Source organism: Bactrocera tryoni, chromosome 1 (assembly GCF_016617805.1).
Source record: "Bactrocera tryoni isolate S06 chromosome 1, CSIRO_BtryS06_freeze2, whole genome shotgun sequence".
Lineage (NCBI taxonomy): Eukaryota > Metazoa > Arthropoda > Insecta > Diptera > Tephritidae > Bactrocera > Bactrocera tryoni.
The window spans coordinates 5,056,698-5,074,043 of NC_052499.1; the positions used below are offsets into that span (position 1 = coordinate 5,056,698).

At 36.7% G+C, this 17,346-nt stretch overlaps 1 protein-coding gene across 1 annotated transcript; it reads left to right on the forward strand.

Annotated features, from left to right (window-relative positions):
- Positions 1 to 618: 618 nt before the first annotated feature.
- LOC120779008 (myophilin) lies at positions 619 to 12,821 on the forward strand. The gene is made up of 3 exons (XM_040111131.1): positions 619 to 763; positions 12,098 to 12,418; positions 12,487 to 12,821. The coding sequence occupies exons 1-3, from the start codon at positions 758 to 760 to the stop codon at positions 12,667 to 12,669; spliced, it is 510 nt and encodes a 169-aa protein (XP_039967065.1). The 5' UTR covers positions 619 to 757; the 3' UTR covers positions 12,670 to 12,821.
- Positions 12,822 to 17,346: the final 4,525 nt, after the last annotated feature.

The following is a 17,346-nucleotide window of genomic DNA, read 5'->3' on the forward strand; positions in this document are numbered from 1 at the left end:
CCAAATATCTCGAGAAGTATTAATGATAGCGATTTTGACCTTAGACTATTTTTGTAGCTAATAAAATTTCCTACAAGTTTCTCCTGATCGGTTTTTCTGTAGCTCTTGTCATTTACGGGATAAATACAAAAACAAAACACCCTAATACATATGTATATATATATACGCTAATATATATATTTGTTTGTGTTTCGCTGTTCATGCTTTTCGTCGTGATTTGCTCACGTTCCTCGCCTTCGCCAATTGTTTACGCCGCCTGTCAAATGGATATTTAGTGTTTTGCTTTTGCTTTCGCATCCGTTTTGTGTTCTAAACGAAAGTCATTGGCGCACAAACACATTCAAAATGCGTACGTACAAATTTACGTCATTATTTCATTTTCGCTAAACGATCGTCTATATACTATAGTTTTTTATATTTGTTCTGAACACTTTTGCATGGTCCGAGGCGTATTACCCGAACACCTCGATTTTCCGTCTACCTACGCCTACAATGTGGCACTTTGCCGCTGTTTCAACTGCTTCTTCTTCTTCTTGTTTCAGTGAGTTTGCTGAAAATATATACTTTTGGATTTTGCTTGTTCGTTTGTTTTGGGGGAAAAGATGAAAACTCGCATTGAACACTTGCGTCAGTTGAGAATTTCACTTCGATCAAGTTAGACACTCGGCGCTGTGGTCACACCAGAGTTCGCAATAATTCCAAAAAATATTTCCAACATCGTTTTAGTGTACAGTTTTTAAGTGTTTTCAAAAATAAAATGGCTGTAAGTGACATTTAGCATATGCAAATACATATATATAGTATATATATGGTGGAAAATATACCGCTTCTTAAGCTGTAAATGCGATTTCTGCTTCAACATCAAAGTCTAATCAAATCAAAGGGTTAAATAGTTCCCGCAACAGCACAAAATTCCAAAAAAAATTTCGGGATTTAATTTTGTTTGCACAGCATTCGATTGGAAGTTATTAAAAATTAAGAAATTGTTTTGATTGAATCACTATAACATATAGTTTTCATACAAACTGAACGATCGGAAGCTAATGTTTGTATGGCAAACTCTTTCATTTTACGAGATATCTTCACGAAATTTCGTATAAGTTACTTTCTACGGCAATATTGCAATATCTAAAGAGATTGTTCTAATCGAATTACTATAGCATATAGCTGCCATACAAACTGAACGATCGGAATGGAGTGCTTGTATGGCAAACTTTTTCATTTGACGATATATCTCCATAAAATTTGGCATGGGTTATTGTCGAAGTTTAATTAATATTTATTTGTATAAATGATTTATAGAAGAAATTGCATATAACGCTTGCAGCGCACACACACACACAAACACACAACCGTTTGTAGAAATGCAATAAAATATTTGCATTTGCAATTATGGCGCTTTTCAATTATTAATTAAATGAATTTAATTGCAACTGATTACTGAATTTATGTATTTCAAAATCATATTTAACAACAAACATGTATACACACACATATATGCACGCACACACATTACATGACATATATAATGCTGGGTACGGAGTAGGACTTAAACCACAACCGTCAATAATTTGCAATTAACATAAAAAAATTATTTAATTATAATTGCAATAGATTGATATAGGTTCATTAAAAGCGTTTATTTGCTTTCGCGCCGCTTTTGTTGTACGTGAGCACACGCTTTGTTGCAGTATTTTAAGCAAAAACTGTTTAAAGACACACGAAACACGTGATACTCGCACAATTTTAGTTAACAAATAATTATAAAGCACGGCGTAAATATCTCAACGAAACACGATAATATTAATTCTATGATTTGTAGGCCCAACTAGCATTTCTTTTATAAAATAACTTAGTAATTTTTGGAATGGCATTATTTTTAGCAGCCGGCTGCTGCTTCCTCGGGTTTCGCTATTAAAAGGCTGATGTGTAAATAGCGGAAATATTTGCTCATATTGCTTTTGTGGTTTTAATTTGTAAATGATGTTTTCTTTTTAAAACTCGAAACCATATTTTGTCCATAAATTTAGAACTGTTGCTTGCCATATTTGCAGCAATAATTGCTAAACGGAAAGCAATAAAATGTACTTCCGTTAAGCTTAAAAAACAAGAAAAATATAATTTCACAGTTTACGCGATAAAGCCCATTTACCAAACCAAACCATGTTTTAATTTTTTTTGCCACATAAAACTGATATCAAACTGAAACTGAGCAATAATATGTGGATGAAAAGAAAATGGCATGTCCAGCCTTCCTTTAACATTTCCCGGAAAGAAATCCAGCTTAGAGTCCAGCATATACTACTGTGATCAAATTGAAAGGTGAATTTTTTTGAATCCGCTCCTGCTGCAATACACTTATGCCAACGAAATTTCCAGTCACCATAGCACTTTGAAAAATCCTCCATCGTGATGGCATCAGAGCCTTCTTCGATTTAGCCTTTAATCCTCAATTGAGTCAAAACGGTGTCCTCGAAGTGGTCATGTGAGTTTGCTTAATAGACAGACGAATGCGGTGGTTGCGGTATTTATTGATCTATAAATATTCCCTCTATAATTCGTGCCACGTTGAATGTGGGGAATTTCTCTTCCTGTAGTACAATACTTATTTTCTGAACGATTTAAGGACTTTTGCACTGAGAGTCCGGCACTATATAGGACGAATCTGTCGGCCGAAAACAAGTTTGGATACTGGGTGCTTGGACTAGGTTGTAATGTCTTTTATTTGAGTCAAAAAAGTAACAATCACTTACATGATCCTTTGGTTCGGTTCAATAGCTCTAACTTTAACATGAACAAGTTTTTTATTGAACCTAGCGACATGGTCCTTCTCTTAACTTGAACTCCCCGCTCCAGATAGCTCTGTTCCAGCACTAACGTACAAAAGACCATTTCCTACATATTTTAATCTCTCAGAGAGTGAAGATACTTCCGAAACTCCATACATAATTCAAACGGGCTGCTCTAATCCCCTTTCATGGAATACAGTAATTGACGTGAAAGTAGCACAATTGCGGAGAATTCTGACTGATATTTACATGCGCTCCCTCAGCTGCATGACAGCGCGTTTGGATTGCAGTGAACTCATTATACCCTGAGTTGGTTAATATTAAGTAAGCAACAGAGTTTGTAATATCCAGAACTTTTTGGGATATCGAGCTGAAACTTTGCACACTCCTTTTTCTCCCCAAGAAGCAGCACATTTGTCGACAATGCCAATATCGGACCACAAAAAAATACACCTCTCTTACAAACTGTTCGATCAAAATATAGTCTTGCAAGGAAAGCTTTTTTATGTGACACGGTATTTTTACTTTACGATATTTGGCATAGATTATTTTCTAAAGCAGTGGTACAAACTTCGAATATATTGTTTATATCGGTGGACTAAGGCAAACAGACGTCATGACTGTCATAAAAAGTGATCGATCAAAAGCAATATAAAATCTCTATATAAATCTATTTTCCTGTTTAAGTAACTTCAATTCGAATTCGAATGATTTCGATTCAATGTGGCTATAAAGGGTTAGCAAAATGTTGTCCCTTGGATGTAAACCATTGGCAGGTTGGATTTTCAGAATCAGCTATAAATATAGTTGCTATAAAAATATGCACCTGTGTAGAGTATCATTGATTCGGTGCAGCCGAATTTAACTGTTTTTCTTGTTTTGACTGAAATTTAATTACCGGTGGTCAACTAATAGGCATATATAAAAAAAAAAAGTATACCATAAAATCTGGTATAAAAATCCGGGAAAACAGCGACGAAGCGAATAATTGAAATGCGGTTGAAAGCAAATTTGTGTTTAATTGAATACGTTGCGCTCACTTTTTCCGCCGCAGCAAAGTGAAAAATGTTTCTCTTCTGTGAAGTGGGAACATAACGAAGGGCAGAGTGTGTGTACGGAGGTGCGAATGACAATGATTGATATGGTTTTTCAGCAACTCTGATATAACACGATATTAAAATGCAAAAAATCATCTCTTAAATACTTCTGTTTATATAAATAATACAAGTGCTTACAGAAAATAGAACAATTTAAAAAACTTCGTTTTGGAACTATGGTACAAAAATCTTCTTCAACGTTTCATATTACTGGGGTGTTCGTTTAAACTTCTTCGCCTAAAATTGTGTCTTGAAGACGACGAAATCTCTTAACTTACGAAATCTGTATAAAAACGGCTTCCGCTAGCCACTACTTGGTTCACTTTTTTGCTGGTTGATTGGCGTAAACCTTTAAGATACTCCCAGAGAAAATAATCTAGAAGCGTTAAATTGCATGATTTTGATGGTCTTTTGACTGGACTATTTCTCGAAATTAACGAGTCGCCAAACTTTGCACGCAATGTGTTCCTGTTGAGACGTGAAATATGAGGTGGTTCACCCTCCTGTCAGAAAATAAGATCGTCCGCATCGAATCATTTCAAAAGAAATAAGATATAGCTGATGCCGCCATACCTAGATTCACATCAAACGGTAAATTTTTGGGGACACAATTGCCTTTCCTGAACCACACGAAAATTTTACTTACTTTAATGGCGACAATTTTGTTTGTTGACAGAAGTGAGCCTTAGCTGAGAAGATGATTTTTTGATAAAAACTTAATGTGAATTTCTGAATTCTGTGGAAAAATGTTTGAAATTCTTTTTTGGGATCGGATTACTATAGCATATACCATGTGTACCGGTATGAAGTGATCGTTAAAATACAAATATGTTGGTAGAGAACATCTGTTGTGAACGAGCCTCAATTTTTTGTTTGGTTGGCATGACACCAGTCAAACATATTTAATAACCTTTAATAACCTTCATTGAACAAACTAAATCAAATTTTTTCATTGTGTTGAAAATATCAAATTTTGTACCGAAAAGTGCTGATTTGCAGAAAGCATTAATTTTTTGTTTCCATTTGATGAAAAGTCCTGCAGTCTCGCATTGAATTTTTGTCGAGGTGTATGGTGATCAAGCTTTGCTGTGAGAAATGAAGAACGGGGAAGACCACCAAATAAATTTTAAGACACCGAACTGCAATCAATATTGGGTGAAGATGATACTTGGAGTCAAAATCAATGATGGCTGCTATTCGATATTGCTCAACAAACAATTTCAGACCGTTTGGAAGCTACGGGAAAGATTGAAAAATGTGGAAAGTGATTGCCACATGCATTTTATGAAAGGCAAATGGAACACCGAAAGAAACACTTGTGAAATTTTGTTTCATAAACATGCAAGAAAATAAGTTTTACATCGAATTTCACCGGCGATGAAAAATTTATTTATTTTAAAAATCCTGTATAGAGAAAAGTATGGGTTAATCCAGCACAACTATCAATATTGACTGCACAAAAATGGTCGATTCGGTAAGAAGGCAATACTCTGTGTTTGGTGGGGTCAGAAGGTTGTGGTATACTATGAGCTTCCAGAGCCTGGCGAAAATATTAATACTAATTTCCATAGATAAAAACTAATCAATTTGAACCATATATTCATCAAAAACCCACCAAAATTGGCCTAAAGACACAGCAAAGTTATCTTGTTACACGACAATGCACCTGTCCTCAAAGCAAAATTGATTCAGGTTGCAAGCAAAGTACTTGGTTGACAGCTGCTAACCCATCCGCCGTATTCACTAGACTTGCCACCTTCCGATTACTATTTGTTTACATCGATGGCTACAACATTCGAGAATATATTTCACATCAGGTCACTATATCATATAGCTGACATCAAACTGAACGAGCAGAGTCAAGTTCTTGTAAGGAAACTTCTCTATGTGTGTAGGATATTCTAGTTTAGGTGTAACCGAAGTTAATATTTTTTCTTTTTTGTTGCTTCTGATTACAACACACTGTTGTTGTGCTGTTGTGCCTCACGTATGTTTGCCTTGCACAGATTGTAACCGCGAATGTTGAGCGAAATTTCTATCACAGACAAGATAAAAAAATTAAATGCTAAAGTGAATATTTGCGAGCGCAAACAATGCAAACGAAGGCGCTCAAAAGTAAAATCCATTAAACAGTGCCCTTTGTCGGGAATTTCGCCAATTATTGCTGTGCCGCTTTGTGTCGAAAATGTTTTGAATTTTTGTGAAAATCGAATTTTTTTCAATTTTATTTTCAACACATTTTATTGGGATTTTAGCGAAATTGCTCGTCAATTTTCATTTCACATTTTTGGCTTTCGCCACGCTGCTTCTTCGTGCGAGGCTCAAGCGCAAAAGTACGTGGTGCCGTGGTGCGGGGGTGCTGCGCGCTGTGTGTGTGCAGTTAGGAATTTATCGCCATTTAGTGAGCCCTCTGTGTTTAAGGCAATTTAAATTCGTTTATTTCCTCTCTGTCTCAGCTTGCTTGAATCGCTTGATCTCATTTTCATTGACTTGATTTTGTGGTCAGAGTAACAAGTGTGCACACATGCATTTGCGACAATTATAACGCTGGCATCTTGCCACATCTAATTTGGGTTTGCATGAAAGCGAAAAGAAAGGCATTAAAAGCTTTGAAAAACACATATAAAATAAAATATTTATTATAACACACATACATAAGAATATTATAATTAAAATATATAATTTACATATATACATATTGTCACCAAAAATGCAAAATAATGTAACATCACTTTTCATAAGTTTATAGGCGAAGAAAAAACGTTATAAAAGAAACCACTCATATTGAAACCAAATTTGAGTTTTCGTTATAAAATGGTTATATATAGGTTATAAATAGTTAGATATCGGTAATGGTATAAAATGGTTACCATTGGGTATATATTGGTTATCTATTGGGTATAAATCGGTTATATCTGACAGGTGAAACATGTGTTGAATCTAAGAAATGAAAAACGCAACTTCGATTTTTTTGATGATGCGTTGTTTTGCATATTAAGTGACGATATATAATATATGTATATGCATATATAATATAAACAAAATCTATATAAACACTTGTTTACTATTTGCAGTAACTTTTAAAATGTTGTTGAATTTTCCGCTATTATTTTCCTTTCCATTTTATTGCTCTAGTTTTCAAGCAGAAAAAAATTGGAATGAAACAACGCTTTGTGCCTAAAATAATCATTTCAAGTTTTTACAATTTTTTCTCTAGGCCAAACGTTCTTTTAGTCATGGAAATATATATTGATAACAAATATTTTCGCAAACAAAGCATGAAATGCTCGCTAATTTTCAAAATATGAAATGGCCAATTACATTTGTCTTTGTAACGGCGAATTGATCTCTGACCCATAGCGAAGGCAAATAATTGTTTTGTAGGGATATATTTAGACGCATTCGCTCGCGCGCAAATATGTGCAGTATTGCCATTTGTAAACTTTTTCAAACACTCGCATTTATATACCATTCTTTCGTTGTTTGTCTTATACTGTTTTATGTTCATGCTTTTTGTTTGCAAACATAAATATTTTTGACAAAAGTTCGGAAACGGAAAAAATGCTTACTATGTTATATATTAAAAACATATACGATATACATATACATATGTATATGTTTATAATTGATGAATGTAATCTGGTGGCTAATAGATGACTCCTCTTTAAGGGGAGAGCCTGCCTTAGAAGCTTAAAAAAATCGATGTTTTTATTTTTGCTTAAGTCTCTTTAAAAATAATCTAAGAATATGTCCCTAGAGTTATAGATGGGAATTCGAAATATTTTCGAAGCTAGAAGGGAAATAGTGACCGAGCGTCTAGCAGATATATTAGCGCTTGGGCAGAAAGCGAAAACTTTGACGCGTGATTTCTCGACTTTTCATTTTTACGAATTTTCTTAATTGGCGGACAAAAGTCAAGTTTGAACATATATTTAAACAACACAAAGTAAAATTTTTTTGTTCAAAAACCACTGTTTTTTTAATTTAAGTCAAATTATTAAAAAATATGAATCTCTTTGAATTTTTCGTTTCCGATAGAAATTGCGACCTGCTTCCTGTCCGCCGTCCGACAAATGCACATGCGAGATGCATCGGGCAATTGCTTCCCAAAGGCAGAATATCAAAGATTTCGTATCAAAAAATTTTTTGAATGATGTTTAAATATATAACTATAAGCCCTCGAAATTTCGCTTTAATACATTATTTCTTTCCCTCTCAAAAAAATCCTCAAAAATCGATTTTTTAAGCCCCTAAAGCAGGCTCCCCCCCTTAATGTTTGGCTAACAAGTTTGTCATAGTCACAATACAATGTGGCGCATATTATTGTGGTGAAACAATTTATGAATTTCCTGCTCTCCAAACTGGTCGTTCACGATGAATTGCTTTACGTAGACGCCTCAAAATGGCCCAATAGTGCACAATTTGATCGTATCGAATGAATTTCAGATGAGTTAAACAACGTTAGTCAAAGTGAGCGATCAGCAGCATCTTGATTTTTGACCGAATTGGACGTGGTTTTTCGGTGTCGGCTCTTTTTTGCAGCGCTATTCGCTAGTTTGTTGGGCAGTTTCGCCATATATTCCAAGTAATCTCCACCAGTTGTAACATACTTAAGCCAACGGTTATTCCACTTCTCGAAGCATTTTTCATAAGAACTTTTTGGGAAATACTTCAGTTCCTTCAGCAAATTTTGTTTTATCTCTTCGATCGACTGAAAACGGGTTCCACGGAGTGGCAATTTTATTTCAGAGAACAAGAAAAAATCCCACGGAGCCAAATCAGATGAAAATGGTGGTTGATTGATGGTATTCATTGTGTTTTTGGCTTTAAATTCGGTCACATTCATGGCTCCATGCGATGGTGCGTTATCGTGTAAAATCCACAAGTTGTTCTTCCACAATTCTGGCCGTTTTTGGCGGATGTTCCCTCGCAAATGACGCTTTTCGGCCAAATAAAACTCCTTAGCTAATTCAATCCATTCCTATGATTGTTGACTTCTTTGCATGTCAAACTAATTAACCCATGACTCATAGTCGTCACAATGCTCTCCATGACTGTGGGATCGGAATTCGCACAATCAAGCATGTCCAAAGAGACCTGTTTGCGGCACGCTTTTTGAAAAAAATTCAGCTTTATAGGGACGAGTCGGATAAGAACGCGTTTCATACCAAAAATATTGACCAAAATCATTCGAACGGACTCGGGGGAAATGTCGAGCTTTTTTGCAATCTCTCTCACACTTTTACAGACGATTACTTCTCTTTTTTAATATTTATAGTACGTCAGTTTTAGAGGTCGAGGATCGTCCGTAACGAGGCATTTCTTCAACGATCTTTCGAGCATCTTTGAAGGATTTGTGAGATTTGAAGAGATGTTGTGTTCCTCTCCAATCTCTCAGCTGCCAACTCGAAGATATTCAAGCACTGTTTCTTTAATATTTTCGAACTTATTCTCATTAACAGAGGTGGATGGACTCAAATTTCTTGAACTAGTCCGGGTTAAATTTGATCACATATTTTAGGTTAGATTAAAACCCAACTGCTGCCCAATACAAAATATTTCCGGTTTAAATACAAAATATATTTGAACAAAATGACCCTTCCAACGGCAACTACAACATTTTCCTTGTTTTTATTGTTTCGATATATTCGAATTCAAATGACGGATCAATATTCCAATTAACATTTAAACAAAATTTTACTGGATTAAATTTTCAAATTTTTAAAGTCAAAGTCAAATGCTTAGTCAAATACCATGAACTTTGCATGACTCACGGTATACACGTTGTGGCATTATATGTGTTTTGACGCTAGAAGGGGAAAGGTCTCATGCGTCACATAATTTAAGTATTAAACGGCTTTTAACCTGATAAACCTTTGTGTAATTGATAGTCCAAACTTTGCTACATTCCAAACACACAAAGTTTGGAAAAATTTACTGTCCGTTGCGTTGTTTTATCTGTTTTTTGCTGAAGGTTAAATTGTGTTTTTATGCGGTTAAATGTTGCATGCCCAGCGTTTGTTATTTTATAACGGAAAACATGATTTTTTTTTCTGGCATAAACGAGTTTTGAAACCAGAATGAGACCATTGTTGTCTAAAACAAATGTTTATTGCTGATTATAGCTAATAAAATGGCAGAGAGGAAACAATAAATGCCATAATTTTTGGGAAATATTCAACAAGGCGATGTCGTAATACAAAAAGTACTTGAAATCTACGCAAATTAGCACAAAATTTCTGTCACTGAAATCCCATGAAGTGCCAGCCATTGGCCCAATTACTACAGTTACAGTTATATTTTTAGACTCACATAGGCACTCATAGGCACATGTGGTTGTAAGCGTATGGCAGAGTGTGTGTATATGCAGATAAGCTGCATTGTAGATTGAGTAAAATGAAACGGCAGGTTTTGGTGTTTTTGTTGCTTGAATAGTTTTTTGTTCTCAGACGTCGAACCCAAAATTTCTGCCTAAGGTCAATGAAGCAATTATTGCCGGAATAAAAACAAACAAAGGCATGCCATAAGACAAAAGCATCGGCACTGTACTAATTTGACTAAAAGTAGGGTTGTAATGTCGGGTTTGCTACAGGTTTTTTGGTAAATGTGGCGACGTCGCATTAGGTTTCAGCATAGATGGTGCCACCTATTGACTTTAAAATAACTAAGCAGCTGATATTTCTTAAATCCTGCATAAGGTAAAATTTTAGCCGATTTCACCGGCCAATTTTATTAATATGTATATCTCACATAAAAGCAGCAATCCTACACAAAAATTTGAGCATGAACTTTTTATGGTGCTGATTTTCAAGTGAAAATTGGCAATTTTTGCTACCGTATTTGCCTAAGAGCTCAGCTGTTGCATTACAAAAGGTTATGTTATGATATTACTGGACAAACGAACGAATTCAATAGAAGGTATCGAAATACCAGCGCTCGGTAGGTTAAAGTCGAATACAATCACAATGTGAATATGTGATTATCAGAAAAAATTATTAGTTCCCAATTTAAAAGTCAACAGACACATAGAACCACTGTCACAAGGAAAAGGCGTTTGTTGTGGAAAATAATCACATCAAATGTTCAAAGCGAACAATGTGGCGATATTTTTCATTACTCGATTAATTGGAAATGGAAATTTTTGAGTTTAAAATTTTTACAGAAATATGTCTAGCATACAGCGTATAGATGTAGTTGGTTAGTGAACCCCGTAACGTTACTTAATCTATTTTATAACATGTAAATCAGCGCTATGTCTAGTATGTACTCAGTAGCTACTCGAATCGATGAGAAAAGTTCACGATTTAGAAAAATTTTAGGGAGAAGATACGAAATATCCATTTGGGCTATTTTCCTTGCGCACGCAAACTAAAGGAGCATAAAAAATACACGTGGGTAAAGCACGTGCGAAGAGGAGGGGGAACAAACTGTGGGCGCTACGCTATTGAAGTGTGAGCAAATTCACCGCTTGAATTTTATTAATTTTAAGTGATACGGCAAATATATGCAAAGTAACTGATATTACGGTATAAAGTGTTTGTTGTTATTGTTGTTATATCGCTGTTGGAAGGCGATAATTTACACCATTTATGAGTCGAGCACGATACTTGTTTGTTGTAGATCATTAATTTTATTTATTTTGATAAAATGTATGACATTGTTGTTGTTTTTGTTGTTGATGTGGTCATTATTTAAATTTTCGGCGCCACCGACGTAGCCGCGTTGTTATTTACGCTTTGCATTTTAATTAATTGCGACAAATATTAGCTCTCGCAATGGCAACAAAAGCAACAACAAAGACTGTTGGCGGACAAGTGTTGATTTGCAACCACTGACGCAACGACAAGAATGCCACACAACGCTTGATTTATGATGGAGTGCGGTTGCAACATGTTGGCGACGATTTGTAGGGCGTTTTCAATTATATGTGGTATTATTATTTGTTATTGTTGTTTTTGGTTTCCGCAAAACTATGTAAATCAATTTTCATTGATTAAGCGCAACTATTTATTTGTGTGATGCGGCATTAGCTTGTATAGATCAAAGCTGATTGCGTGTGAGCGCTGAAAAGTAGGCTAAAAGTATGGAAATGGATAAAGCTTGATTCATTGATAAATGTAAAGTCAAAGCACACAAACACACACACACATGCGATTTTGTTTCCATATTTAATACCGTTATAATAAGTTACACTCATTCTACTCTTTGCAGCCCCGCAACAAGGAACAAGAACAAGAAGTCCTCAACTGGATCTTCGCTGTGTTGGGCGAGAAAGTACCCGCCGGCCAATACGAAGATATACTCAAGGATGGCATTGTCCTCTGCAAGTTGATCAACAAACTGGCTCCCGGCTCGGTGAAGAAAATCCAGGAGCGTGGCACCAACTTCCAGCTAATGGAAAACATTCAACGCTTCCAAGCGGCGGTCAAGAAATACGGTGTGCCCGAAGAGGAAATCTTCCAAACAGCCGATCTGTTCGAACGTCGTAATATTCCACAAGTGACGCTGTCGCTGTACGCTCTCGGACGCATCGTAAGACGAAATGAGCTTAGCATTTTCATTTCAATGCTCATTCAAATGTCATTTCTTTTGTTTTACAGACTCAGAAGCACCCAGAATTCACTGGTCCCTCACTAGGCCCCAAAATGGCCGAGAAGAATGAGCGCGAATTCACCGAGGAGCAATTGCGCGCTCACGAGGGACACCTCAACCTGCAGATGGGCTACAATAAGGGTGCCTCACAGTCGGGCCATGGCGGTTTCGGCAACACGCGCCATATGTAAGCAGCCGCTGGAGAGTTTCCTAATGTACCTATATGTAGTCAGTTGATTTGGCGTTGTTTTTCTATGTAAAAGCATAAATTTTTTTCTTACTTTTTGTTTAGCTAACTTTTTTAATTGAAAGGGCATTATTTTTGGGGCATTTTCCTTTAGTCATTATTTCTAATATAAATTGTAATAAATAAATAAATGAAATAACTAAAATTTAATACATACACTTTACTGCTTTACACTTTACTCTCCAAAAAATTGGTGTACATCGGATCACTATAGAATATAGGTCAGGCTAGGTTAGCCTGGTAGGTTAATAAGCCACCCATAGATCAGTTGGAGTTTAGATGGAATTTAGTTACGAGATCCATGAGGAGTAGTCATTCTTCAGGATGCCTGCGCTTGACACGAATTTCAATAGACTCTGTGGCCTCACAATCGATGCCTCTTCCAGTGTCTCATTCAGTGGGGTCAGAAAAGTCTTGCTAGTGCGGGATAAGTTTACATGAGAAGCTTCATTGTTCCCCTGTAGCCTTGCTCTTAACATTTCCCGCAGTCTTCTCGATCTGTCAGCCCTATTTGACAGGCATGGGCCGCGACCAGGCAGTGACCATTGAGTATTGGCATAATTTTCTTCTTAAGGCATTTCTGGCCGATATGCCATACGAGGTTACTGCTTTGATTGCTGCTTGACTGTCTACTTAGATGTTGATTTTGGTGTTGCCTGCTGGTGCAATAGACGGTCGCTTCGCGAACTTCGTAATAGGAAAGACCTCTCCTTGAAGTATAATGGAGTGGTTCGACTGCTTAAAAAGCTGGTTTACACCGTGCTTTTTCTGTGTATACTCAGAGCCTTTTTTCCTAACTCAAAATGGGATCATGTAGCCGGAGCTAGCCAAGCCGCCATTGCCCACTCAGCTATGTCCGAAGATTCTATACTATAAGTAAATTCTCCTACAGCCAGCAATCGTTATGTACAGCACAGCGAGCTTGCTTCCATTGGCTTCCGGTACGTGGATTTCCATACGCCTGTCCACCATACTACTACACCGTAGAGCAGAATTTACCCTAAAATAGCTGTATATAATATGCGTCAAGCGCAGGCAGTGTATGAAAGAGGGTGAGAGCCCCCAAGTTGTGCCGAGCATCTGCTTACACGCATATAAGGCATAGGGTTGGCATACAAACTGAATGATCGGAATAAAATGTTTGTATGGAAAACTTTTTCATGTCTTCACGAAACTTGGTATCGCTTAAAGTCTACAGTAGTCCGGTATGAACGGTTCCAACAAATGAGCAGCTGCTTGAGGAGAAAGGACGTTTGCCAAATTTAAGTTTTATATCTCGAAGACTGAGAAACTAAATCGACTCAGCTCGTCACCGTGCCCATTTATGAACATACATATACTGTACACGGCCTCCAAGCTTTCCTTCCTGGTGTTACAAAACTGTGTTGTAAACTTAATATTATATAAACTGCTGAGGGTATAAAAAAGTATTCCCGGTAAACATGAATGTCGAGTCTTAAGATAAGTAGAAATGTTCTTCTTACAAGTTCGCTTAAAGAATTTATTGAATACATATTGCCACTTAAAATTAAGCCACCTACACACAGTTTTGCTGCGAAAAAACTAAAGCAAATAAGTAATAAAATATCACGCTCTACTGCGACTCTGGTTAGATTACATAATAAAATGTTGAATTTCTTCAATCCAGTTCCGGATGCTGCCTTAAATACTCAGCGTTGAAGGTGAATTATTGATTAAATTGTTTGTGTAAGTGGATTTGGGCCGCCACTGCTAAGTGTGTATGTGTGTAACAGCATCGTTTATGGACGGACAATGAAAATAATGTGTTAGGTGTGGCCAGATGTCAATAAAAATAATATGAAAATTTACTTGCAAATAAATAAATAACCATGAACCAGTGCAAAGTGAGTACATGAAAAGCACATCTGTTCACAATTTCCACGCCCACACATGACGGCGAACCTCGAACGTCGTCTTCTCGCGGTGATTTGTTTGCTAATTCACGTATTTTGTTTTGGCCATACCTGTGGCGGTAAACCTGTGTGTAAACACAGGCGGGTATACACATGTAGAGTATGCTTTAGTATGCGCACATTTGCAATTCGGTTTCATCGCTCATGTCGGTTGTGGTATTTATCTAATTTTATTTATGCACTCAATTACAAGCACACCTATACACTCATCCATATAGTTACATTATTACAGTTACCAGGTGCTCGTTCAAATGGCAGGTGCTTTGCACACGTCCGCTTACATTTACTAGTACACACACACACACCTACACAAATCCAGCCGAGCTTACACCGTTGTGCCAGCGTTTGAGCGCAGATTTTCGCTTCTGCAAATACCGTCTAATATAATAATTTATTGATAAAACTTACTACTAACCGCAGAGGTGTGCTCATCATAAACGCAGGCATAAACGTTTCTATGTATATTAGGGTGGGCCAAAAACCCAATATTTTTATATTCTTGTAAAATTTTGCTACAGGATAACGAGACGAGTTGAATCCGGATGTCTGTCTGATGATGATCACCGGCGGATACTGAAAGGACAGCTCGTACAGCTCATCGTTCTATCGAATCCATAATCTTCCGCAGAAACTTTCTATCGAAAACTCGCAACGCCGACTCATCAGATCACAAATCAACCTAAATGCCTCTGCACCATATAGCAGGACGGGAATAATGAGTGACTTAGAGAGTTTGGTATTTGTTCGTCGAGAGCGACTTTACTTCTCAATTGCCTACTCAGTTCGAAGAAGCACCTGTTGGCAAGAGTTATTCTGCGTTGGCTTTCGATGCTAACATTGTTGTTGGTGTCAATACTGGTTTCAAAATAGACGCAATTAGCCTGGTCGGGAGTGCGACGACTGTTTGTTTGATGACAAGAGATATTTCGTGCCAGACCCATCTGCTTCGCTTCCTTATTCAGTTTGGAAATTATTCAGTTGGAGAAATTATTGCACGATAGGGAGTTGCGAGTATACCAAATTCAGAGATAGTGGCATAAAGGTAGCTCCTTTTCGCTATGTCAAAATTGGTATTAAAATCGACGAAGAGTTGGTGTGTCTCGATACAACGGATCTTCTCCGGCTGCCTTAATTCACATATACATATCGGCTAAATGTGAGGTACCTTAAAAATATTGAGCGCGTGTAATGGTTTGTCAAAAAAGTCTTGAGGTATTTTTTATTATTTTAGACTCATGCCCAGCTCTTGACCGATGCTACGGCTGCTACTATGCTGGTCTCTTTCGACCAATTCAGCGATTTTATCACAATTTTCGACGACAGGCCTTCCGGAGCGTGGCGCATCTTCGACCACCTCTACAACACGAAAACGTTGAAATCATCGTTGTGCGGTGGAAATGGAAACTGTATCGGGTCCATAAACTGCTCAAATTTTATTGGCGGCTTGAGATGCATTTTTGCCTTTATCGTAGTAGTACTGTAAAATATGCCGTATTTTCTCTTTATTTTGCTCCATGTTTGCGACGCTATAACTCACGAACGACTTAAAATAAACGACAATCAATAATGTTAGCGCGTGAAATGAGCTTTCCAAAAAGGTATAGCATGACCCGATGCGACGAATAAAACTAGAACTACGCGCTTTTAGCGCCAACTAGCGAAAATACCGCAAGACTTTTTTGACAACCTTTTATAATGTCGGATGAGAACTTGCCCAAGCCCGTATATAGCAAACATCAGGATTTCTAAACATTCGGTTGACTATACTATACTTTACTTTTATATACTATAGATGATGGTATTTTTGGTACCTTAATGAAACTTACACTTACTATTTTTTTCGGGTAAATACTAATCTTATCTCACATATCCTCACATAAGACTTTCAAATTTCACAATATGCCACCCGTTAATATTAATTTTAAGAGCTCATACTTTGCTGGTATTTCTTTCGTCATTTCGAAGCATGTTTTCACGGAAGTTAAGGAAAAAAATACTTTTTTTTTGTCCACCCTAATGAAAACATATGTGTTCAGTTGACGGTAGTTGCCTCCACATTTGATGATTTCAAGTTTTTGCGCACTTTCTGAACGCTTCAGGAATATACATATATATTGCATGTGGATTTAAGTTTTTCTTTTCATGTTTGCTTATAACTGTATAAAAAGTTATTACGTAAGTGCGTTTCGTCTCAAATTGGGCTAATAAGGCCTTCTGAATCTTCTACATGTGTTGTGTTAGTTGGTTGCATGTTTTGTGTTTGAAAACATTTTCATATCTGCAGAATCAATTATTACCAACGAGAATTGGCAGTTTGCAATTTTTTGCTCGCTATTTTCTTGCACACTTCCTTCCTCATAGGCCAACAGCACTTTCATTTCGATTTACACAAAATGCAATTAAACAAATTCCACTAATCCTTGTAATTTTGCTTGTTCACGAGGCGTAATTGAATTCTATTGGTTTTATGCGTGTATAAAGTTGGGCGTGCGAGGCATCACGGGGATTAGTCGCGCAGATTGTGACATATTTATCAGCTTTATGGCGCAGCTATTGCAGCGTTTCGCAAAAACCATCTATTCTGAGACATTTGTGAAATTCACAAAAGGAATTTAATATTTCCAAGCTAAGCTCTTTGAGCAAAATTGCTTCTGAGAAGGAAAATACTATGTGTTTTCTGTGGAAGA